The 26,951-nt window shown below is 43.1% G+C and overlaps 2 protein-coding genes across 3 annotated transcripts in view; both read right to left on the bottom strand.

Moving 5' to 3' along the window:
* Positions 1 to 2,835: 2,835 nt before the first annotated feature.
* On the bottom strand, positions 2,836 to 9,705 carry UBQLNL (ubiquilin like). Its single transcript, XM_008019889.3, is given in 3 exon segments — positions 2,836 to 5,191; positions 5,194 to 6,625; positions 9,610 to 9,705. Coding segments are annotated over 2 exon segments (1,653 nt in total). The 5' UTR covers positions 6,158 to 6,625; positions 9,610 to 9,705; the 3' UTR covers positions 2,836 to 4,502.
* An 829-nt stretch (positions 9,706 to 10,534) lies between these two features.
* The window catches only part of LOC119626625 (uncharacterized), a 98,162-nt gene continuing 81,745 nt past the window's right edge, over positions 10,535 to 26,951 (bottom strand). For both annotated transcript variants that reach the window (XM_038005539.2, XM_073018977.1), the window contains 3 exons: positions 12,150 to 12,212; positions 11,142 to 11,366; positions 10,535 to 10,641 (listed from right to left, as the gene is read on the bottom strand). In XM_038005539.2, coding sequence (XP_037861467.1) covers positions 11,154 to 11,366; positions 12,150 to 12,212 — 276 coding nt within the window. In that variant the 3' untranslated portion in view covers positions 10,535 to 10,641; positions 11,142 to 11,153. The remainder of the gene's footprint in view (positions 10,642 to 11,141; positions 11,367 to 12,149; positions 12,213 to 26,951) is intronic.

The following is a 26,951-nucleotide window of genomic DNA, read 5'->3' as shown; positions in this document are numbered from 1 at the left end:
TTCTTTACGTATTTTCAAAGTATTGATTTGCTGATGGACAGGATTTGGGGTATAAGGGAGGAGTCAAGCATGACATAATTTTTCTTTTTTTTTTTTTTTTTTTACTTTAAAAGAAATCATTATCCTCCAAAGGAACTCAAAGGACTGAATATTTACTAAAATAAAGATTGGGAATAAGCACTTTCTCTAAATCAGCAGGTTGCTAAACAGTTTTACATACATTTGAGATGTCTATTTTACATACAAATGGAGATGTACAATGGTAGTTGAATATTATAAGTCCAGAGTTTATTAGCATTCAAAGGGTGCTTAACATCATGGACTGGTTTAGATTAGCTTGTTAGTGCATACAGGCAAAATGATAGAGATTTTAAAATCTGAGTTTTGTGGCTCTATAACATTTAGAAATCTGGAAGATCAGAAGAATTTGGCAAAGGAAACTGAGAAAAAATAAAACAATAAGGTAGAAAAAAAGAGAGAGAAAAGAGAAAGGCCAAAGGAAGAAGAGTTTCAAAAAGGAGAGAGTGACCAGCCATGTCAAATGATGCTGCTAGGTCAGGAGATTGAGGATTGAGAATTGGCCACTGGATTTGAAAAAATAAAGAATTGGAGACCATGATGAGACAAGCTTTGGAAGGATAGTAGAGGAAGGAAGCCTGATTAGAGTGTGTTTAAAAGCAAATTGTTTGGGAAAAAGTAGATCCAGTAAGGGTATTATAAATGCAAGAAAGGGGATGACAGCTATGTGGGAATGTGGGGTTAAAGGCTTTTTAGATTTTTTGTCTTAAGAATAGTGTGTGATGTTTATATTCTGATGGAAGCAATCCAATGAGTAGAAAAAATTGATGCATGAGAAAGGGAAAACTATTAAGTTATTGAATGGATAAGTTAGAGAGATTGGGAGCAAGTGCCCATGTGGAGAGCTTGATTTAGGGATATGAACAGTTTATTCATGACAGCAGAATGCATGGGAGGCAGAGTGTATTGGGACAGATGTAAGCTAGTTGATTGATTTCATGGTAGACACAGGTAGAAGTCCCTTCTGATTATTATTGTCTTTCTTGTTGAAATAAACACAACTTTTAAGATTTAGAGAAGAGAAAACAAGATATGAATTGATCATCTGAAAGAATAAGAGTTAGGTTTCGAAGGGAAGGCAAGGGTTAAAGAAAGACACACAAACACAGCAAATGCAGGCTTTATATCTAGCATAAAACCTAAAGAAGTGTGGGACCAGCCTAATGCCAGAGCCCACCGCTGCTTACAGGCTGGGGTAGTTTATAGGTACGGGAGCGAGTGGTCTGAGCAGTATGGCTTGCTGCCTGGCAGGATATTGATAAGATGTTCTCAGGATGAGGCAATTTGGTCCTTGTTTCTGTAGGACATCATCGTGGTGTTCAATGGACCTTTGCCTAGCAAGATATGATAGGGTTGTTACTTTAGTTGGGCCTTTGTCCGCCTTGTGGTCAGGTGGTTAGGCAGGATGTTTCTCATAGCCTGAACCGCTGTGAAATGTTTCACTTTGACCAAGGTCTGCAAAATAGTGGGAAGTTTACAAAATGATGCAGTTTGGACTAACAATAATTTAGTGAGTTAACTAGGATAGTAGATTTCCAGGTACGATCTCCAAACTGACAGCATTAGCACCACCTGGAAACTTATTAGAAATGAGAGATTTCAACACTACTGTAGACCTACTGAATCAGACACCCTTGGAATGTCGCGCAGAAATCTGTATTTTAACACACCCTCTGGGTGATCCTGGTGCAGATTCTGGTGAGAATTACTGGACTGGGAAAATGCAGTTAGGATTGCTAAGACAGTAATTAAATCTTTTGGTAATAAGTTTAAATGAAACTAGTCAGCACAGTTGTATGCTTTTCTTTGCCTAAACAGAGACTAGGTGAAGAGTTCAGTATCACCATAATGAGTTAACTAGGCAAGTATTATGCTACAATTATTATATTCATAGGTCATGAAATAATCTTGGAGCCAGAAAACTAGGGCTGAGAAGCAGCAAGATGGTGCAAGAATGACATCTATCCACTTCCAAGTTCAAAGGAAACAAAGATGTAGCCACTGCTGGAAAAGCAGTGTCTTCAGTGAACATCCAGATCTCCATGATAGCAAAAAGGTATAGTCATCTTTAGAAAGAAGGTTGTAGATATGTGGGTTTTTCTATTGCTAAGTTATGACTTCTAAATGGTAGGATGAAAAGACTTGGAAAATTGGTAATGAGTAGAAAAATGAGTCAAGTAAGGAATTTTCAGAGCATATTGTGATGAAAATAAAAAAGATGACCTGGATAGCTTGAGCTTTTTATGCAAGCTGTAGCAGAGAGGGTATGAAGCTTAATCATATTAAATGGGGAGGCAAAAAATCCATTTTCACTGTAATTTATTTCTTGAGACTTCTTTTTGGTAGGTGTGGACATGAAGCAGGGGTCTTTGGCAGTGAGCTTTCTAGAAACACTTGAAAGTTTGTAAGCCTGTTCTTCACTCTTACTGATGGCCATGTTGGGGCTCAGAAGGGGTTTGTTGAGCACACAAATCTCTGTGGATGGGTCCCCTTTAGAGTCCAGAATCTACTTCTCAATACCTCCCCTGCTCCCACCCCAGTGCAAGAAACCACTGTTTCTCAACTTCTCTGTTGTAAAAGCCTCCTAACTGGTTTCTCTGCTTCCCTGGTTCTTCTCTACCACAGTGCATTCTCCATTGTGAAGTCAGACTGATAAATGGAATGATTTGATTTATTTGCTCAAAACTCACCAGTGACTATTACATTCACAGTAAAATCCAAAGTTTTCACCAGACCTATAAAACTTTTCACAATCTCTCTGACTTCCTTCCCATTCCCCACTCCTTTTTATCCATTTCAGCTATATCACCTTCTTGTTACTCTTAAAACACAGCAGGAATACTGCTCCCTTGGGGCTTTTACTTTCAGACAGCTCGTGGATCATCCTTCTCCCAGTGAATTGCATGTTCAGTTCTCCTAGTTACTTCTGATTTCTGCTCAAATGTCACCTTTTCAGAGAAGCCTTCTCTGATCACCCTAGGTAGAATATCTTGTTCTGATTCATTTTTCTTCACAGCACTTACCACCTAACATAACTTGTATCTCCACAAAAGACAGTAAAGTCAATAAATAAAGGATCTTTATTTTTTTTCACTGCTATTTTTTCAATGCCTAAAACAACACTGAATTATTCTGGTAAGAGTGTATTAAACTATTTAATCATGGAATAATTAAAACACAAGTAATTGCCTATCCTGCCATGCTGGGATACTCTAGGTGAGGCAGAAAGAGAAAAAAATGGGGCAACCACGGAAAATGTAAACTACAAACATAAGATATACCGAAGGAGATGATATTCTTGGAAGGTGCTGTGCCCCATGGAGGGCTGGATTTGTGGTGACTGAGATATATAGTGGAGATGGCAGCAGCTGCATCTCTGTGTGCTAACGAGAAAGTAGTGATAACCCATCACCATCTTATAATGGTGGTAATGTCAATGAGTAAGAGGCTCCAATGATGATAACTATTCATCTGGACTTGGTTGATATGTGAATTCACCCTAGTCTGGCCCACATATTATTTCTGTTCCACTTTCAAACTTGAACAATTTGGGTTTGAGAAATTCAGACAGTCTTCATGACTAAACATCTAGGCCTATGTATGTAAAATGTTTCCCTTTCTGTTTGAGCATGTTATGATTGTTTTCCCTACATATGGGTCTGTTTATGTGTCTCTAGGTATTTGCATCCGTGTTTGCACCTGGCTGTGTGTACTTGTATGTGGACTCTATACGCCTCTGTATATGAATTTCTTACTACGTGAGCTTGTGTACATACACACACCTGTCTGAGGTGACATGCTCAAAATAATCAGTTTCATATACTGTGCTCAAGTTTCATATACCACACTCAAAATGCTCATGTTTTAGAGATAAAAACATTATTGTCACCTCTATATTAATACGTGCATGTGGTTTATGTGTTAATGTATATATAGTAGGTGACACAAAAATATCACAGTTATTTTTTTCTTTCTTTCTTTTTTTTTTTTTTTTTTTTTTTTTTTTGCAAAAGAAGTAAAGCCAAACCTCAGATCAGGGCAAGTGAGTGTAGCCATTTTGTTGACAGATGTTCCAGCCATGGCCAGTGATCTATTATTCAGTACAAGACACACTGGTTGATAACTCCTATTCCAGGACTTCTCTTGGCTGGAAGCATCAGGAGAGGTGGAAAAGGCAAATGAGATGGTCAGGTGGGTCAACAGGCAGGTGGCAAGCAAAGAAGTAGGCATGGTGGTTAGAATCTCTGGGATCCCTTGAGCTTGCAGGTAGCAGCATTGTTGTCCCCTTCAGTAGCAATGAGTGCCTGTAGATTGGCATGGTGGTTCCCAGCTTCTAGGGCCTGGAGAGATTCCATCTGTTTGCTAAAACAAATCTCAGGAGCTTGCAGAGAGTGAGAAGGGTCCCCATCTGGGGATTATAGCCTCTACAGGACTGTTCCAGGTTCGTGGCAGCACTCAGGTCCCTTAGGCTCGGGTATATCCGAAACATTCCAGGAACAGAGCACTGTGTCAGGATAGCTGCAGCTGGGGCCAGAAAGCCAACCCAAGCCCCATAGGTAAGGTGCAACCCAAGGCAGAAGAACTGGAGCCTCTGTGGCCAGCAGCCGGAGGCCCTGCTCAATCTGCAATATTGCTTGGAATGCTTTAGGGTTGGCTAAAGCAATAAGCAGATGAGAAATCTGTGTCTGCTGCAGGAATGTGGGCAGCTGCTGCCTCCACTGTTCACTCAGCTGAGGCATGCTCATGAACAACATAATCTGAGCTGCCAGGTAGGGGGTGTTCATAAGCGACTGCATCATGCCTCCTGTGATCTGGGAGCTGGTCTGTTCATCTGACAGCTGGAGATCACCCTCTAATATCTGTCTGGAGCTACTTAGAGAAACAGTGGCATCCTTGTATTCTTCTTGAAGCTGCTGGGTAAGCTCTATGCTAGGTAAGGCTGGTATCCCAGCTGGCTGCCGAGTGGCACAGACATGGCTCTGGCCTTTGGTGGAAATCATAGCAGTGTTGGCCTTGGAAGTGTGGTTGACCTTGTTAGGGGTGTCACTGGCTGAGGTGTTTGAAGATAAACCACCAGAGCTATTATAGATGACTCGGGTTGCAGGATGCTGTGGAGCTGGTCTTGTCATTCCTGGGATGGTGGTGAAGGTGGAGGTGAAGACTGGACTTGTTCCAGCACTTGTCCTGCCAGGAGAGCTGTGAAAGGGTTTCCTCCAAAAGGATCTTGCATACTGTTCAGCATTTGATCATTAATGTCAGCACAGTTCTGACCCAGGGCATTATTCCCACCTGGCATTGTCTCTAAGCCCAGATACAGCTGTGGGTTCAGTGGATACTCAAGGTTTTGTGAAGGTTGTTGGATCTGCATTATCTCTTGGATCATAGCAAGGTTCCTGGCCAACTCCAGAGTCTGCCATAGGATCTCAGAATTGTCAAGAAGGTGGGAAACTTCTGGGTTCTGCTGCATCAATTGTTGAGTGTCTAAATGTTCTGAGATGAACTGCCGCATGAACTCCATGTTGGACAGAAGCCGCTGGATGCTAGGATTCTCCAGCACCTGTGCTTTGTGCTCTGGATGGCTCACTTCCAAGTTCTGGGTATGCACTTTGGGTGCATCAGGCCCCACAAAGTGGGCCAATTCTACTGGAGCTTGATTCATACCAGTTGGTTGGTGCACCCCGCTGCTGTTTCCTTTGGTGTTTCTGTCCCAGTGGCAGGGATCATTCGTTGGCAGATCCTGGAAGGAATGGGCTAGAGATCTGGAGCCATGCTTGGACATGATGACCAGGTAGATGGTGTGGCCATCCATGATGCCCCTCTGGCTCAGTGTGTCATGGTCTTTGAGAAGGCGGCCCATGAAGACCAGCACTAGTTGGTCCATTTGGCATTGGAAGTGAGCCAATAGCATCTCCTTGAACTGCCTCACCGAGATGTCATCAGCTACCATAAAGTCTTTCTGGTTGCCTGCAGTCTTCACTATCACTTGAGTAGCACTTGAAGGGATATTTTTGTCTGCCGAAAGACCTGAAGGACATCCACTCTGGGACATCCTGGATGTTCGAGAGATGGCATGCGACATGTGCTTTAGTGGGCGGGCAGATGGGGTGCAGGTGGAAGCTGGGGCAGAAAGGGTAGGGGCAGGCAAATATTTCTGCTGGCCTTTGTCTCAGGTATTGTGTTCTCATGCCACAGGATAGTTTCCTTGTTGCCCAAAAAGGGATGAGTGACCAGGCTAGGGCCAGGTATTTTGCGATGTTGTGCCCTCACCCCAGTTCTCCAGATGTGGCCCAGCTGAGGCCTGGCATGGCTACTGATTCATACTTCACCCATGGTGGACAAAGTGGTGATGACTTCTCCTAGAGTTACCCCTCCTCCTACCCCACCCTCCAAGGGCATGAATCCTCAGAAAAGGGATATTGTGATGTCAAGTCTATCCTCGCAGTCACCCTGGGCCAGCTGGGGAACGAGGACATATTTCGGGGTCCAGGTCTTTACAATAAAATAAAACAATTTTCCAGAAAACAGGGACAAAGTTCTCTGGATGGAACTAGTAAGAAAACAAAAAAGTAAATAAAAACCATATTTTTAAATGTGGGACGTGTGTTTCTGTGTGATACTGTGTGTATGTATACATGCAGTATATACCTTTATATATACACATACACATATATACCTTTATATATGTGTATGTGTATATATAAAGGTATATACTGCATGTATACATGTATGTATATATACACATATATATATTTTCTCCCCAGGGGCCTCACAGGAAGGTAGAGATAAGAAAGGGAACTTTCATATCCTACTCTAATGACCAGCTACCCTACAGCTTCTGCACTGGAATCGGATGTTCCCAACCTGAAACCGACAATTCTAGATCACAGAACTCTTGAGTTCCAGAAGCTGGATTTATGATTCTCCAAAAGGAATATGAGATGCCAAAGCATCAGAAAGAGAGGGTACCATTTTCTTAGCTAATATTTTACTAAATATTAGTATATTACTTTTTCCCTATCAAATCCACCTAGACCATTATTAAAGGGAACCTTAATATGCTGATTGAGATATTAATTACATAAAGGACTCACTAGATATAATCAGTGTCTTCCAATCATTAGGACCAATGACCACTTTGGGATGTGGTCCTCCTGGAGGTAAGGAAGAGGGCACACTTCTACTAATGCTCTGCCCAGCCCTGGGGTCTCAGGGTCTGGAAGCCTTGTTAGGTTTGACAGGTTTTGGTGGAGCATGAACCCCAGAGGGCCTCTTGGTGGATGGTCTTGGTAGCCTTCTCTTCAGGAAGGTGAAGTCATAATTTATCAGGTAACCATCATTGAAGACGTAGAGCTTGTGGTCTGAGGGGCGGTAGTAGATGCCCTGCAGCTTTTCCAGCATCTTTCCAACAGGATGCTGAGGCAACGCTCCTGCCCGGTGGTGGTGTCAAAAGCATAGAAGATCTCCTTTTTGTGGGTGCTCAGTGAGCATAAGGCATAGAGCACCCCACAGACCATGAAGGCCCCTGACAGGGCTGGCTTGTACTGGCTAGTGCACCAGGTTTTCTCCACTTCTAGGGTGCTAGTGTTGAGACGACTCACAACCAGGTTGCCCTTGCTCTCCTCAGTGGCATAAAGAACCCACGGCCCCTTCTTATCACCAACAAAATCTAAGTCTTTCCAGGGCACACCAGCACAGGAAAAGTGATTGTTATAGGTGGCACCAGGCAGCGGATGCCGCAGCACCAGGGTGTTGGAGGAAAGGTCCATCTTGGTCATGTTGCTTGTGCCATAGTAGTTAAAGTACATAAAGTTCTTATACACAACGTTTCCACTGCCATCACCATAGCCCATCTTCCTCTCTCCATAGTTTTTCAGCAGCACAAGGTCATTATAGGATTTGTACAGCTGATAGTAGTCAAAGTACCTAGGCCAAGCCCTGCATTTGGAATTATTGGGTGACCACAATAACTAAGGTAACAAAGGGCTATAAAAATGGGCAGATTGGTTTGCTGATCAAGAGCAGGGGCTTTGCTATCAAACAATTGACTTTAGTTCATCTTTTACTTACTCAACCATGACAAACTAAACAACTATTTTTAAAAGTAACAGTAATAATAAAACACCAATAGCTACAGTGCCTATTAGACACTATATATGCATAATCTTATTTAATTATAATAACAGCACTGCATAGTAGGTTTTATCCTTACAGATGAAGAGACTAGGTCTTAGAAATGTTGAGTCATTTGCTCAAGGTCACACAGCTTATAAGTAAAAACTGTAAACAAAAATAACAGGCTACTTTATTGACTGTTAGTACTGTCCAAAATAAAGCAAAGAAAACAATTAGTAGAGCATTTGTTCCAATGAGCTATCAAAAAATGGTAGCTATTATTTTTTCTTCCTTATGGAGATTCTTCTGTATCTACACTCCACCGCCTTCCACCTGTCCTTGAGATGCAAGGGTCCTGTAACAGGACATATTTCTGGAGCTGGATTCAGGGAGATTTGTTCTCATGAGGTCACATTGGAAAGTTCCTTAAATTATCTCTGAGTTATGAGTAATCTTATCTCTTAACATTGTTCTGTAAGTCCTGATTACCCGTAGATTTTGAGAGGGTTCCAAGGCATGTAAACATATTTTATATGCTGCAAAGTGTAGCATATTTGAGTTATATGCTACAAAGTATAGCCTATACATTTTATATAAGCATAGAAATTGGGGAACATTATTTTCAGTAACACTAATTTTCAGTAACATTAATCTTTTTGAGTTGAGCTTCAACTAGGGCTCTTCAATGACTGGTTTAACCTATATTCATGTCTCTTTCTCACAACAGGTCTATATTACATTTTCACACACACTGACTTTTAACATTCTGTGTATTGGGCCTACCTCCCTAGCAAGGCTGACAATGTATTGAGGGTCTTACTCATCTATTTATTGACTCTTTTAGCCATTCTTTCATCTAATAAATACATATCAGCACCTATGTTTTACATACTTTTCTATGTAATCTCATGTGATCTTCTCATATATGTATAATTATCCCAATTTTACATATGGCTAAGAAGGGCTCTGAGATGTTAATTCATTTTCCCAAGGTCACTTAGTTTAAATGGCAGTATTCAGTCTCAAATACAGATTGGCCTAATTCCAAGTCTCAAGCTTGGCCAGAGACATGCTCTGAACTTCTAAGCAGGAAGTTAGAATTTTGAGGCCCAGGTGTAGAAGAGTTTGTCCTTTACATAGAATCAGAGTAGAAGTAGAACCATCTTTGAGTTACTATGGGATTAAAATTTTTAGACAGTGGATTTGTGAAGGAAGCTCAGGGCAGTCTGGGTCATGCTTGTCTCACGAGAAAAGCGTTAGGAGGTGACCTGTTAGGCCTAGGCCAGGTTTGCTTTGGGGCATACTTAAAATAGAGAGAAGAAGCTGGCTTGGGGCTATAAAGAAACCTGTTTGGGTACAGGTAGGGGACATTTGGAAGTAATCTGATTGCAGAACAGAAGTCACTCACTCAGGGCTCACCTGCCATTTGTGCGTAGAGGAGCCATCCAGTAAAGGGAAGAGGCTGGATTGGGTACTGAGTCTCAGCCCTAGGCACCTGCCTTGTATGAGAAGCCTCTCCAATTGAGCTGAACCACAAGGGGTTTGCTAACTTCCTGGAGGCCTCCATGGGCACAAGAAGCTAGGGGAAAAAGCAGGCAATATATGAGCGAAGTCTAAAGCACACAACCCACAGGTAGCTGAGTGTGAAAGTACAATAACCATGTGTGGGTTTGAGTGTGTATCCATGCACCTGAGTGCATATACAAGCATATCAGCAGGTTGATTTTGCATAAACATAGGTTATTACGTATATCTGATTATGGGGTGTTCATATGTCTGTGTATACGTATGCCCATGTATGAGAATATATCAATCTTGGTCTGCATTTTTCAGTGACACACAAAACAAGGAAATGAAAGATTTATTCTCTATCAAGATTTGTACTTTGACTGGGTGCAGTGGCTCACACCTGTAATCCCAGCACTTTGGGAGGCCAAGGCAGGCGGATCACCTGAGGTCAGCAGTTCAAGACCAGCCTGGCCAACATGGCAATACCCTGTCTCTACTAAAAATTTAAAAATTAGCCGAGATTGGTGGTGCGCACTTGTAATCCCAGCTACTCGGGAGCCTGAGGTGGGAGAATCGCTTGAACCCAGGAGGTGGAGGTTGCAGTGAGCTGAGATTACGCCACTGCATTCCAGTCTGGGCAACAGAGCAAGATTCCGTCTCAAACAACAATAACAAAAAGATTGTTCTTCCCTCCCCTCAGTTTACCATAGCCAACATGCACTCCCAACCTGGTCTCTGAAGAGATAAGACCTTGAGAAATTCAGTCTGTTCACTCACCCGGGGGGAGGGGTGGTCCAGGTGTCTGGAGGCCTGTTCTTTCTCCTTTTGTCTCTCACATTCACTTAGTTGACTCTCAAGGACATCCACCTCCTGCTGGAGAGCACCAAAGCTGCTCTGGTCAGAGTCAGCCAAAAGCTTGAGTGTGAGACTGGCGTTAGTCACCTGTGGAAATGAGATGCCCGAGAAGTGGGTTGCAGAGTGTTCTTAAAAACTGAACTCTGGCTGTCATATTCCTCAGCTCAGAGTCTTCGTCCTCAGAAAGAAGTAATATCAGAATTTGTCCAATATGTGAGGTTAGAGAAGACAGGAGTCTGTGACAGGGAGGGATTTTTTTTTTTTTTTTTTTTTTTGAGGTAGAGTCTTGCTCTGTCACCCAGGCTGCAGTGCAGTGACGCAATCTCAGCTCACTGCAACCTCCATCTCCTGGGTTCAAGCTATTCTCTTGCTTCAAAACAAGTAGCTGGGATTATAGGTGTCCACCACCACAACTGGCTAATTTTTGTATTTTTAGTAGAGATGGGATTTCACCATGTTGGCCAGGCTGGTCTCGAACTCTTGACCTCAGGTGATCTGCCCACATCAGCCTCCCAAAGTGCTGGAATTACAGGCGTGAGCCACCGCACCCGGCCTAGGGAGGGGTATTCTTTAATCTATCTGTATACCTGGCTCTGGAGTCAGTGGAGAAGGTCCGCTGCCTCAATAATGCCTCCAATGGCCATAAGTTGAGTCACCAACTTCTGTGCTCCCTCCAGTTCCAGGTGCAGCAGGTTGAAGGCTGGGTTCTTATAGGGAAAAGCAAGGGCACTGGGATTCCAGGACTCCGGCATGTGACTCATTTCCAGAACCTCATTGTCTTTATCTTCAATGGTGTGTGCATACTCACTGACCTGGGCATGCAGGGGATGAACAGGAAGTTGCCCCAAATGTCAACACCTGTGGCTCCTCCCATTCAGCTGCATCCTCCCAGACCAAAATTGCCCTATTTTCATCTTCCAATGGGTCCATACCCATTAATTCATCCATTACTATGGGAGGCACCCCCTACACAAGCCTCTCTATAGTCTGTTACTATCACTGGAGATCCCAAAGATAGTACAGAATTTCCCCTTCATTCTAAAGATTCATCTCAAAGATGAGGGCTGTGCCACTTCCTTCAAACATTTTCTACTTCCAGGACTCCTCTCAATGCCGTGTCTATTGGAGACTACACTTGGATAACTCCCAGCCCCAGCCCCAGCCCAGCGATCAAGTGCTCTCTCTAGACAGCTTCTGCTCATACTTGCAAATGAGCTCCTGAACTCTACTTTGTAGCTATTCCAGCTGCTCCAGGGGGATAGGGTTGTTGGGTACGTGAACCACACAATGGCATGTGTCTCCTTCATCCACAGAGCTTGACACACTTCTCACCAGCTGCAAAGCATGGCCATAGGCACACTAAACATAACGAAGCATGTTGGGTCAACCTGGGCTGTTTACAAACATGAAGCAGGAGAAGAGGCTGAGCCTACTTTGGAGTGCCAGAGAAGCATTACCTCTGCACAGGGGTTTCTTCTTGACTGTCTGTTCGTGCATTCCTTTGTTAGGGGATTGAGTTATGCTTCCCTTGATTTCCCAGAATTGAAGCTGCAGGTCCCTTCCAGAACCTATTGGTGGGGCCTACCTCACCCTACCTCATGCACTGGCTGGATCTGGCTGCAGTTCACATTGCTGGAAGCTGATTTTTCTTCAAAGCCCTGTGGGAGAGAGCAAAACTGGTCTGCAGAGATGTGTTAGGGGATAGGCTTAGGAAGCCTCAGTTGTCTACAGAATCCCCATTCTAGAGATCTGACAGATGCCTACAACTTTACCTTGTATTGAAGACAGCAGGGACAGACTTGCAAATCATCAAAGGAACAGTAACAATACCATAATGCATCATTCTGAATGGATGTTGAGCATTCACAAGACATAACAGAGGGTGAATTGTAATCCACATTTTATAGTTGAAAACCATGAGGTTCTGAGAGTCTAAATATCTTGCTAAGTTACATGACTAATAAGTGACAATGCTTCAAGCTGCCCCCAGGTCCCATCTATGTTTTAGATCCTATGCTCTGACACCTAAGGAAGTGGCAGAGATCCAAATTATGTTGGGGTGGGTATGCAGCACAGGACAAAAGGGTAAGGCTGGGAGGCAGCTCCCTTGCCTCAGCTAGATAGAGAGAGAGGGAAATTTTCTAGAGAGATGCATAATTTGGTCTCTTCTCCTCTGGCATATGCCTATCATATTACTTCCATACTCAGAACCCAAACCCACTGATCCCATAGCCATATTTCCTGAGTTCTAATCCTGACTCTGGGACACTGGGCAAATTATTTAATTTATCTGTGCCCCCATTGTCTTAATATGTATAATGGGGCAAAGTGTGGAATTTATTTTATTGTTTTAAGAATTATAGATAGAGCTAAAGGGATGATTGATAGATAGATAGATAGATAGATAGATAGATAGATAGATAGATAGATGATAGAATATTTGTAAAGTACTTAGAACAGTGCCTGGCCTGCCTCTAGTAAGAGTCTTTATATTAGTTATATTTCTCTAAATCCATCCCTTAGTCCCATTTTGGAGCTGAATAAACCAGCACTAGATTCAACCAAGACTCCTTCCCAATTTTTTTTAATGTGCATGCAACACCCACTGAGGTTTCCTAACAAAATCTTTTTGAATTAAAATGTCTGTGGCCCCTGTCCTTCTCTGAGATGTCTCACTCATAGCTTTTATGGCTTTGGCACTATAGCTTAATCTGGTTATGACTTCAGCCTGCAGCTCCAGCCCAATAGTTTAGCTTTTGAAAGATAATAAAATAAAGATTGCATAGCCTTTTATAGCCACCCTGAGTTCCTGCATGCTGAGCACAGGAAGAAGGTGGCAGATTTTTGCAGAAAACAGGGCCTCATAACTGAGCAGGGCATACAGCCGAGAGTTCCTTCCTCTATTGCTTTCACCTTTGTCTTTCCTCACTCACCCTATGCCCATACATACAAGCAAAGGGAAAATCAGAACATGCAGGGTGTCCCATCTTTCTTTTCTTCCTCCCTATTTCTGTCTACCCTCACTTTCTCCCAGAACCTGGAGGTTCTTGAACAGAATCAGAGTGGTGAAGGAAGCCAGCCCAAAGCACAAAACAATCTCCACCTACTGCTGTCATCCCTCCACCCTCTGCCTGTACCTGAGACTCTCCTGGGAGCACCAAGGGCAGCAGCTGTGGAGTGGTCAGAAGAGCTATAACAAGCTGCATCTTGCATCAACTACAGGAGTGCATTAAGTACTTGGGGCTCCCCTAGGCTTTTATTTCTAGTCTAAGTAAATAGTTTCAGTAGGAGGGGGTATATATTTTGACATTTGAAAGGGCCGAGAAGATGAAGGAGGTGTGAAGAGGGTATGGAAAGGTAGAGAAGAAGGTTGAGACAGACTGGTGCCTCTAAACATGGTGGTAGTGAGTTTATTATGACAAACAGCATCTTCTGCATCCATCCCTAGGCTTAGATCTTCCTTCACCCTGCTGGGCCCTCTTGTCTAAACAGATTAAGGCAAACCTGAGACATCCTGCGGGGGCCTTGGGATGGTCCCTTTGCAGGAAGGATTATGATGTTTCCCTCAACTTTGAGAAAGGGAAGACTCAAGAAGGAAATCCAATCCTACCTGTTCAATCTCAATAACAGAAGCATTTACTTAACTGGGTACACTTGGATGAGGGCCAAAGTGTATATCTGGGGGGATCGCTTCAGCAATACTGTACTGAACTGCTCTGTTATATATCTTCCTTCACCCCTACGAGTTTGCCTCCTGCACTATGCCAGGTACTGTAAACTTTTACATCCATTCCACTATTCAAATGCTTCCCCCAGTTCCTCTGGTCTTAATGCCAGCTGCCTCTACTGTCTGTCCCTCAAGAAAGCTCCTTCCCAATATTTCCTAACCTGCCACAGGATGCTGTGGAGCCTCAAGTGTTCTGGCCTCTGAACTGCCATTATCCCTATAGAGAAGGAAGAGCATAGTTGCTGAGGCCTGGACAAGGAGTCACAAAACTCAGTGCTCTTAGTGCCAGCCACCCAAAATTATTCTCTTTTCTTCTGCTATCTCTCTTGAGTATTTCTCAGACAGTGGGGACTCTCACATTCGCCCAAGTGCCTAGGAAAATGTCAGATTTCTTATGAAGGGTGTGTTGCCCCATTTTTCCATTGAGGAATTTTGACTCTGTAGCTCTACTACCTCTATCCTTTATTGTTTCTTTACTTTTCACAGACCCTTAACTTTAGATTATGTGGCTGCGTAGTATAAAGTTCCTCTGCTTACTCATCGCATCCTTTGGAATCCTTGCCCTGGTATATACCTAGTAGAGAAAAGTATATGAAACTGCGACTTCCCTTCTGAGAAAAGATTTGAGAAGTTGTGTGGATGTATGACTCCACGAAGACATGCCCAGAGCTTTGTTGGACAAACCTTGCGGAGAGGTCATATCCTTATCTTACTTTACAGATTCTCACTCTCTCACTCCATGCTCAAGGCCAGAGATCCATTCTTCATTAGCTTCTCTAGCCTGGCCTTGCTGTAGCCATAGGATCCAGAGGAGCACAGAGGTAAGGAAGATAAGAGAAGAATAGGTTGGGAAACCTAAGCTGCATGAAGCAGGAAACCTGTCTGGGATTAATATCCAGATGAGTGACAGTAGAACTAAGGCATCTTATGGAAGAAGGAATGTAGGAAAGGAAAAATGAAAGAGCATGAAGATAGAGCATGAAGCATGACAGCTGCTGCTGGAGTTGTCCCCATATTTTGCCATCTGCAAACAGCCATTAGCACAAGTTGAAAACACAAGAGTAGCCTTAGTATCTGAGTAAGGTAGGGAAAGAGCTTAGTGAGGAAGCTACAGTATTGTGCACGCTCTTCCCATCCAAAGCAACAGGTCTTCTAAGCTCTAGTTATTAATCACCCAGGTCAGAAACCATGTCCATTTCCAGAGCTGTGTTCTATTTTATTCACATAACGCCATTTCCCCGGCTCCTCCTGTCTTCATCCCCTTAGCAAACAGAGTTCCTGCTTAGTGTCAGACATTGTACAAGGGGCCCAACTCAGAGACATGTTTCATTAATCTGGTTTTGGCTGGATAAACTGATGGAGAAAAGATAAGCTCCTAGTCCACAGGACGTGTCCTAGACCACCTAGTCTGTCACAGTCTGGGACCAACTATTTCTATATGTGTGTAATCCCTCTATGGAGATCAATACAGACTTAGAAATACCAGGAATAGACTGGGTACTGTAGAGCTGGACAGAGACAGGTCAGTTCAGTGTATTTCGCCTACATAATGGGTGATAAAATAGGGCTGGAGTGAGCATAGGGCCACCTGACAACAGACAATGGAGACGTTTTAGTCAGAGCTCTACCCAGATGGGTCCTGTAGCATCACTTGGTCATCTGGGTATGCACGCTGAAGAAAATAGGGATCACATTTATTCCTGTAGGGAGGCCCTCTCAGGGCCAACCTTCTTCACTGCTCCTGCCCAGAAAAATTGAAGCAAGTGCCTGAGCCTCTGAGCGATCTGCTGAATCTGCACTCCATAGACCACAGGATTGAGAGCCGGGGACACCATTGCGTAGAGGTTAGCCATTGGATGTGAATATGGCTGGGCACTGTGTGAGACCCAAAACAGTGAGCAAGGAAGGAGAAGAGGGCAGATGTGTAGAAGAGACCAATGACACTAGCATGGGCCCTGCGGTTACTCAGAGCCTTGTGGCAGGCACCGTGGGATGGCAGATGGCAGACAGCAGACCGCATGGAGAATGAGGGCATAGGAAGCACCTATGAGCCCTATGACCAGCGCTGGGGAGAGCAGTGTGGTGACCAGTCCATACCAGATCATGGGGCACATATCTCCACATGCCAGGCGAGACACACCCATGTGTTCACAGTAGGTGTGAGGCAGGGCCCACTGCCCACAGTAAGGCAGTTTCTCTAGCAGGATCATAGGGTGTACCATGACACAGACATCACGGGTCATGGTAGCCAGAGCTACTAGACCTACCACATGCTGGGCCAGCAACGCCCCATAGAGCAAAGGCTGGCAGTCTACGGTCATGGCCAGCAGCACTGAGGACTCAGCAATGTGGCAATGATTGCCACATGGGCAACAAAGAGTTGAGCCAAACAAGCTCCAGATGAGATCTCACTGGACAAGCCCCAAAGTACCGTCAGAGCTTTGGGCACTGTGGATGTGGCCAGAACCAAATCATCAGCTGCCAGAAGCCACAGCAGCTGGTACATGGGTGCCCAGAGTGCCTTGCCAGCAACCACCAGCCCCAGTAGAAGGGCATTCCCTAGCAAAGCTGCCATGTAGAGCAGGCACACAGGCACAGAGCCAGGCATGCAGAGCCTCCAGTCCTGGCATCCCCAGCAGGACAAAGGACCCAGACCCAGAGATCAGCAAGTTCTGATTGAAAGCCAGCAGTGCCGGATCCAGTCCCATCTCCTACTTCCGTCTGGCTATGTCCCTGCAGGATATAAATGGGACCTGTGAGAGGCAACCAGCAATTGTACAAGATTTTAGATGAGTGGGGGTGAGGCTAGGGCTTAGGATGCTGAAGCATTTGCTGAACGCCCTCTTTGTGTGAGGCACTTTTCTGAGGATTCAGCATATAGTGAACTATGAATTCCCTAACAGTCTATTGTGTTTGGTTACATTCCCATACAACAGATCAAAGAATTTTGTTCCTGAGAGGTTAATAAACTTACTCCAGGTCACACAACTGGTGAACAGAAGAGCTAGGATTTGAATCTAAATTCATCTGACTAAAGGCCATATTCTTCTAACAGCCCTTTCCTCTGGATATAATGTCCCCTCATCAACCCAGGCACAAGCAGACATTGGGGTATGTTTTTACTAATCACTTGTGCCAGAGGAAGGAATTCATGTTCTCTACACCGAATCTTTCCAACTACAGTGCAGTCTCTGTGTTTTCTCCACCCTAGGAAATATGTAAGCCAGAAAGAAGGAAACGTATTAATAGAATGGCTATTTTCTACTCCATTCACTGACAGATGCTCAACGTTCCTGTTTCATGATCCATTTCCAGAAGCCACTTTTTAAGCTCAGACCCCAAACTTTCCAAAACATTTCATTCCTCCCAGTCTGTCTAGTACATTTTTCCATCTGCTCATGGCTTCTGACACCTCTTTCTCCAACTCTGGTCCACAAGAGCTCTAGGCATCTGGTTGATGAAACTTAATTGGTTCTATAACCAGTATGATTATCCCTTGACTCAACTTTGTGGTTCTTCTTTCCTCCATCCTTTTTCCATGAGAAGATATGCTGGGTTCCCCACACTGGGGCCTTTTAGAGGGTAGAGGGTGGGAGGAGGGAGGGATCAGGAAAAATAACTAATGGATACTAGGCTTAATACCTGGGTGATGAAATAATCTGTACAACAAAAGCCCATGACACAAGTTTACCTATGTAACAAACTTACACTTGCACCCCTGAACTTTAAAAGTTAAAAAAGAAAAGAAAAAAATATATTGGTTCCATGGAACTCGGTCTGAGAAAATCTGAGGTCCACTAAGGACATAGAAGAGAATCAGGGCTGGGCTGCAGTGGAAGGGACTGGGATTAGATACCACAGTGACAGTGCAACTGACGGTCCAGTGAAAGTGGTAACAGGGGGAGACAAGGAAACAATTTGTTTACCTGGATTTAAGTGGACAAATAGCCTGAAAGAAAGCTCTAAGGTAGGGTGGGCTTTCCATGCTCCACTTGAGGACCAGAGTTGTCTCCTGGAACTTCGTGAGAGATAGAATATGATATTCTAACCTGTCCTGGAGACTGAGGAACCTGGGGCAGGTGAGTAGAGACATTTAGTCTCTGCTAAAATGTCTGGTCCTGTGTGAGATCTCAAGCTTCCCATGCAGCCCCCTTGGCAGCAATGCCTCCTGGAGCTTCTCTCACATCCCCACACCCTGTCTCCTGCAGAGTAGAGACAGGCAATAAAGCAGACCAGGCCAGGTGCAGCAGCTCACGCCTGTAATCCCAGCACTTTGGGAGGCCAAGGCAGGCGGATCATGAGGTCGGGAGTTCGAGACCAGCCTGACCAACGTGGTGAAACCCTTCTCTACTAAAAATACACACACAAGAAATTAGTCGGGTGGGGTGGCGTGCACCTGTAATCCCAGCAACTCAGGAGGCTGAGGCAGGAGAATCGCTTGAACCCAGGAGGCGATGGTTGCAGTGAGCCAAGATCGCACCATTGCACCCCCGCCTGGGTGACAGAGCAAGACTCCATCTTGAAAGAAAAAAAAAAAAGCAGACCACAGTTTCTCACATGGGAGTCATATTGGCTTAGGAGCCAGAACTTCCTTCTGAAGAATGAGGCTTTGTCAAGTTGCAGAGCTTGACCCTGCCCCCCTCACAGTGGGGCCCTAACGGCTTCTCTGGACTCTAGGAACACCCTTCCAGGGCCCAACTTACCAAAGGCAGGCCCAGTCTTTACAATGCAAGAAGGGTGTCAACTCTCTCAGGATCTAGGAACGTCTCTCCCAAAACCACAGGGCACACACAACACGTACCTTAAGAAGACACTTAAGAAACACAAGAAATTCTTGTACTCAAGTTATGGGCTTTTACTAGGACACTTCCCCTTGGACAAGTTTCAAAGGCATCTCCCCCAGATCATCCATGTCCACAACAATTTCTCTTTCCATTTCCTCCCATAAGCTACATAAAGGGTAGGAAGAGGAAGTTGAGGACCCCTTTGCACCCCTACCCACCCCCAACCTCAGCCTCTGCCCTGTATCTTGTTCTTGGAAGGAATAGCCACACCCTTCTCATCTGCCACCTGCATGTTCTGCTCTCTCGTATTCCCAGCCCCTAGCCTCATATCCTGGCCACACCAGCTCAGCTTCTTCTGCAATTAGAGAGTTTAGCAAAGGACATGCAGAGGGAGAAGTAAAGTGGCATCTCTATTGTTCCTGAGTTTCCATGCACTGGCCTGGCTCTGAGCTGGGTGTGGCTAAGAGTTCTGGAGCATCTTTTTGGGGGTGATGCTACTGCAGAGATGTTATACTACCTTGTGCTTCTTTCTAGGATCAGGAAACCCATGTGTAAAAAGGAAAAGTTTACATAGATCTGGGGCTAGGAACCAGATTTTCTGAATGCTACTCTGAGATTGTTTCTTCTCCCAGATTCTTAACCTTGTTCCTCTCTTGATGCAGCTGGATAATTTAGGAATCAGAGAAACCAAGGGGTTGAGGAGGATACTTTTTATTATTTAGGTGCACCGGCCCAGTCAGATCAACATACAAAAAGACGGAGTCCCGAACAAAGAGTCCAGTTACCTTTTAAGCATTTTGTGGGGCGGGGGGAGATCTGTGCAGGGGGAAGCATATTACAGAGGCAAAAAACAAAAACAGTTATTCACTCGAGACATGCATTACATCATTTCTTACTTTTCAAGAAAAACCATGTTCTACGACTTGAATTTACTTGCCTAGTGTCCTTGCAGCTGCAGAGCTAGAGAAACAGTGTCTTGGAAGTTCTGGCTAGGGTAATCAGGCAAGAGAAAGAAATAAAGGGTATTCAGTTAGGAAAAGAAGAAGTCAAATTGTCCCTGTTTGCAGATGACATGATTATATATTTAGAAAACCCCATTGCCTCAGCCCAAAATCTCCTTAAGCTGATAAGCAACTTCAGCAAAGTCTCAGGATACAAAATCAATGTGCAAAAATCACAAGCATTCTTATACACCAGTAACAGACAAACAGAGAGCCAAATCATGAATGAACTCCCATTCACAGTAGCTTCAAAGAGAATAAAATACCTATGAATCCAACTTACAAGGGATGTAAAGGACTTCTTCAAGGAGAACTACAAACCACTGCTCAGTGAAATAAAAGAGGACACAAACAAATGGAAGAACATACCATGCTCATGGATAGGAAGAATCAATATTGTGAAAATGGCCATAGAGCCCAAGGTAATTTATAGATTCAATGCTATCCCCATTAAGCCACTAATGAGCTTCTTCACAGAATTGGAAAAAACTGCTTTAAAGTTCATAGGGAACCAAAAAAGAGCCCGCATTGCCAAGACAATCCCAAGCCAAAAGAACAAAACTGGAGGCATCATGCTACCTGACTTCAAACTATACTACAAGGCTACAGTAACCAAAACAGCATGGTACTGGTACCAAAACAGAGATATAGACCAATGGAACAGAACAGAGCCCTCAGAAATAATACCACACATCTACAGCCATCTGATCTTTGACAAACCTGAGAAAAACAAGAAATGGGGAAAGGATTCCCTATTTAATAAATGGTGCTGGGAAAATTGGCTAGCCATAAGTAGTAAGCTGAAACTAGATCCTTTCCTTACTCCTTATACAAAAATTAATTCAAGATGGATTAGAGACTTAAATGTTAGACCTAATACTATGAAAACCCTAGAAGAAAACCTAGGCAATACCATTCAGGACATAGGCATGGGCAAGGACTTCATGTCTAAAACACCAAAAGCAATGGCAACAAAAGCCAAAATTCACAAATGGGATCTAATTAAACTAAAGAGCTTCTGCACAGCAAAAGAAACTACCATCAGAGTGAACAGGCAACCTACAGAATGAGAGAAAATTTTTGCAATCTACTCATCTGACAAAGGGCTAATATCCAGAACCTACAAAGAACTCAAACAAATTTACAAGAAAAAAACAAACAACCCCATCAAAAAGTGGGCAAAGGATATGAACAGACACTTCTCAAAAGAAGACATTCATACAGCCAACAGACACACGAAAAAATGCTCATCATCACTGGCCATCAGAGAAATGCAAATCAAAACCACAATGAGATACCATCTCATACCAGTTAGAATGGCAATCATTAAAAAATCAGGAAGCAACAGGTGCTGGAGAGGATGTGGAGAAATAGGAACACTTTTACACTGTTGGTGGGACTGTAAACTAGTTCAACCATTGTGGAAAACAGTGTGGCGATTCCTCAAGGATCTAGAACTAGAAATACCATATGACCCAGCCATCCCATTACTGGGTATATACCCAAAGGATTATAAATCATGCTGCTATAAAGACACATGCACACGTATGTTTATTGCAGCACTATTCACAATAGCAAAGACTTGGAATCAACCCAAATGTCCATCAGTGACAGATTGGATTAAGAAAATGTGGCATATATACACCATGGAATACTATGCAGCCATAAAAAGGGATGAGTTTGTGTCTTTTGTAGAGACATGGATGCAGCTGGAAACCATCATTCTCAGCAAACTATCGCAAGAACAGATAACCAAACACCGCATGTTCTCACTCATAGGTGGGAATTGAACAATGAGATCACTTGGACACAGGAATGGGAACATCACACATTGGGGCTTATTGTGGGGAGGGGACAGGGGGAGGGATAGGATTAGGAGATATACCTAACGTAAATGACAAGTTAATGGGTACAGCACACCAACATGGCACGTGTATACCTATGTAACAAACCTGCAAGTTATGCACATGTACCCTAGAACTTAAAGTATAATAATAAAAGAATTTTTTTTAAAAAAAAAAAAAAGAGAAACAGGGTCTTCACAATGCCTGGGAAAGGGAAAGATAAGTCTCACTAGCCACAGAAAAACAGGCAGTTAATTTTTATTTGACTTCAGCTCTTTCTCTTTCTCAATGGGAATTGGGTTTTCTTACACACAACTGAGTTTTTGCTTACACATTTTTTAATTTCTTTTAATTTCTGTTTCATTGACAGTAGCTTTCTTCTTGCTGCAAGGAGCTGCCTGTGCCACTCACACAGACTCTAAAGCTATGTTTCATTCTGGGTTTCCATTCCTACTCTAAGGGTGTGCTTGTCCTGACTTTATTCGTACACGCATGCTCCTAGAGGCTTCAGTGGTGTAGAGACCTGCACAAACCAGCTTCAGACTGAGACTGTTACCATCTGCTACTTCCTCCCCCATACAGTTCCAGGCTAGAGCTCACACTGAGGTCACCACCTCCCTCATCTTTGTTCTGTTGATCCTTCTCAGGGTGACCCTGGCTCCTAAGGCCCATTCTGCTAAGAGGGGTTCACATACGCTTGAGGGACAAAGTATCCCCTCCAGGTTAGAGAAGAACATCAAGATACATATTAAGTGCAAGTGGATGCTCTGGAGAAAAAAAAAGGCATAGTATGAGTTCAAGAAATGAATTTGAACACCCTGTGTTCGGTGCACATGTGCTGTGTGATATGGGGTGGATCAATTAACATTAGAACCATCGTTTAATCAGAATATGTGGTCCTTACCCTGATTTTGGAAGATAGAGGTGAAAGAGAAACATAGCAAAATACTACATTTTTTCCCATTCCTATGTATTCCCACTTCAGCACAACAGTAAAATCCAGGGCAGACTCTAAAGTCAGATTATCTAGGTTCAAGCCCTAGATCTGCCACATGTAAACTGTGTGACTTTGGACAAAATTCTCAACTTCTCTGTGCCTCAATTTCTTTACCTCTAAATTGGGTATAAAAACAAATGCATCTGCTTTACATGGAACATCAAAAGGATTAAATAAAATGACACATGTAAAACAATTATGTAGGACACAACAGTGCCTGTAACACAGTAAATGTCTTACACGTTAAGTGTTATCATTATTATCATTAGCAGTGTTCTATTACTCCTTGAATTCACCCCTTCAAAGCCTCTTTCCACTGCATTCTTAATTCTCAGTTTCATAATCTGATAGTCTCTCTTTTTTTTTCTGAGACAGTCTTGCTCTATTGCCCAGGCTAAAGTGCAGTGGCGTGATCTTGGCTCACTGCGACCTCCGCTTCCCAGGTTCAAGCAATTCTCCTGCCTCATCCTCCCAAGTAGCTGGGATTACAGGTGCCCATCACAGGCCCAGCTAATTTTTGTATTTTTAGTAGTGGTGGGGTTTCATCACTTTGGCCAGGCTGGTCTCAAACTCCTGACCTCAAGTGATCCCCCCACCTTGGCCTCCCAAAGTGCTAGGATTACAGGCGTCAACCACTGCGCTCGGCCTTAGTCTTTTAATATATCTTAAATTTTTTAAAGATGATTTGGGAACTGAACTAGAATATTTGGAAGCAGAATAGTCCCAACTTAAAAAAAAATGGCTGAAAGGCAAGATGAAAGATTCATATTTGATAAAAAAAAAAAAAAGAACTTTATTTGCCAATAGAGCCACAGGAATTAGTCTGGTTAAGACTGCTTCTAAATGAAATGAGAAATGTGATGTCATTGTCCCCAAGCCCCAGCTCTCTACATCACTGTGACCTGGGATGAGGGAGAGGTGACACCTCAGCCCCAGTTCTCAAGCTTAATTTCTACATTGGCCCTCAACTACATGCTCTCTTTTGCACTCCAAAGTTGCTCTCTGAAAAAAAGTCTGAGAAACTCATTTTCATCAGTTCAAAGAGGTTTCCTGGGGTTTTGGTACGTTTAACCTTCAGTGTTTGGCTCATTGTGGAATGAATCCGGGGGTTAGCTGAAGAGACCTTTGCAGAAGTCCCAAACTATGTTTAGGGTGTAACTGGTCTTGGCTGAGGAATTCCTATTGCTGATGGGACAGGGGCTTCTCACTTCTCTGCTGTTGGAGGTGAGATTAAAAATGAGGAATGAGCTTCCTATCTCCATCCAATCCTGCTTCAGTCCCTACTGACTCAGCATTGCCATTCAGCTAATGGAGCACCTGGGAACTAAGGGATTCCAAGATGCTCCTTTGGAAAGGCTGAGAGAGGGTAAATATGGGTGAGAAGAATTTATGGGTCTCTTCTGTGAGCACTTCAGAGGGGATGGACTCTGAGTCCCAGGCGGATTGATGATCTGCTAGTCTCAGCCGTGAACTCTTAATAAGGAATTAGCAGACAGTTGAAGTTACATCTCTATGGATTTTTCTGGACCCCAGATTTACATGCCTGGCATTCTCAGGACCTGGGGAAAAGTGGAGACCGAGCAGGGAGGTCTTTGCAGAACCACTGGATGGGGCAGCAGCAAACTCAAATATACAAGTGCTTTGCTGTAAACAAATGACAAACTCAGTCACTGAAAATTGACAGCTGTCATTCTTTAGTATTGTTTCTGCCTCTTAGCTGTATAAAGAGGCAAAGCAGCTTGCTGGAAGGAGTGTAGACTTTTGAATAATGCTTCACTACTGTGTTTTTTACAGGGACAAAACTCAATGTGGAAGAGCACTCTTGAGCACACTCCTTAAGTCTTCTACACTGAGTTTTTTCCCTGTACAGTGAAGATTAGGCTATCTTCCCCCAAAAGTGATTGTAAAGATTAGTGTAACATTCATAAAGCACATATTGGGGTCCCTTGAGCTCAATAGAATTGACACAACATTATACAAGGTATGTGACTTAGAGTCAGTTGGAAGATACACTCTGCCCATCTGAGATGCCTGCTGGAGCCACACAGAGAAACTGTCTTTCCCTTATAGACATTATTGTTTTCACAATACCTTCCCTTCCTCAAAAGAATGCACACCCTCCCATTTAGGGCAACATAGTAGAATGTGGTAATGGCAACTCTTTCACAATCACCCATGGTTTATGTTTGTTTTTAGTCCTTAGTTTGAATGGACTTTTTTGTATACAATCACAGAACACATTCACAATTTATGAAAAGCAACAACAAACATTATTATAAAGTCGTGGTCATGTGTTTTGATATTCCAGAATAGTACATTAACCCCCTCTCATATTGAGCCTTTTCCACGTGGTAATTATGGTGTGGCCCAATAAACAACAACCAGCCCACTGTTCAAATGTCATGACTTAGTTCTGGTCTTCCTCAGTAAGGAATCCAGCATTCACTCCCTCTTGTTACCAGTAGCCTCTACCCAAAACAGGTTGCCCATTTTCCAACCACATAACTTTACATATTTAGAAACTAGTTAACGATGAGGAAGTCCAACTTACAATACAAATAAAGCTCACAAAGTGTTTTCCATTGCAACTTGATGAATACACAGGCATTGCTAACGTGATAATTATTTATTAATTGTGTGATTAGAACATGACAGTGATGTGAAGGAAGAGTTATTTTTTCGACTTTCTTGATGACAAACCTAACTCTCAACCTTACATAAAATTGTGAAAAATGCAATATCAACAAATGAAGTTTACAGTTTAAGTTTGGTGTAAAAGCATGCTCTGGTGGAATACTAACAGGTACAGGTAAATATTACTTAGCAAAAGTAAAAGTGCTAGTTTGCAAAATTAAAGAACTTACACAGAATGTAAATCAAAAGGTTTTCTAGGAAAAAAAAGTCAATTAAACTGAATAATGTATTTAGTGCTTTAATAAGAATGGGATTATAACTAGCTTAATGTGCTAAATACTAGATTAGTCTCTTTATTGTGTGGTAACATGGAAATTGATCAGAAACAAGGAGTTGCCGTCTGATGAGGAACAATACCTATCAAGGTGAACATTTCTGTTGAGATGTTTGCACTGTGGGATGAACTTTGAGTGTTTCTGCAGAATCAGAAACCTGTTTGGTTCTTCCAGATTTTCTTACCTTGCTATCTTTGTTATTTTTAATATTCTTAAAATGTCATGTAACATGTTCTTTCATAGTAGATACATTTTAGAGGCACATATTGAAGTTAGAAGTTTGGAAGATTTATAATCCTTTGGGTATATACCCAGTAATGGGATGGCTGGGTCATGTGGTACATCTAGTTCTAGATCCTTGAGGAATCGCCATACTGTTTTCCATAATGGTTGAACTAGTTTACAATCCCACCAACAGTGTAAAAGTGTTCCTATTTCTCCACATCCTCTCCAGCACCTGTTGTTTCCTGACTTTTTAATGATCGCCATTCTAACTGGTGTGAGATGGTATCTCATTGTGGTTTTGATTTGCATTTCTCTGATGGCCATAAAGACACACGCACACGTATGTTTACTGCGGCACTATTCACAATAGCAAAGACTTGGAATCAACCCAAATGTCCATCAATGACAGACTGGATTAAGAAGATGTGGCACATATACACCATGGAATACTATGCAGCCATAAAAAACGATGAGTTTGTGTCCTTTGTAGGGACATGGATGCAGCTGGAAACCATCATTCTTAGCAAACTATCACAAGAACAGAAAACCAAACACCGCATGTTCTCACTCATAGGCGGGAACTGAACAATGAGATCACTTGGACTCTGGAAGGAGAACATCACACACCGGGGCCTATCATGGGGAGGGAGGGGGGGGAGGGATTGCATTGGGAGTTACACCTGATGTAAATGATGAGTAGATGGGTGCTGACGAGTTGATGGGTGCAGCACACCAACATGGCACAAGTATACATATGTAACAAACCTGCACATTATGCACATGTACCCTAGAACTTAAAGTATAATAAAAAAAAAAAAAGAAGTTTGGAAGAACAGAATTTGTATAGAAC

The sequence above is a fragment of the Chlorocebus sabaeus genome, chromosome 1 (genome assembly GCF_047675955.1).
Source record: "Chlorocebus sabaeus isolate Y175 chromosome 1, mChlSab1.0.hap1, whole genome shotgun sequence".
NCBI classification, from domain to species: Eukaryota; Metazoa; Chordata; class Mammalia; order Primates; family Cercopithecidae; genus Chlorocebus; species Chlorocebus sabaeus.
This window is presented reverse-complemented; position numbering and strand designations above follow the sequence as displayed.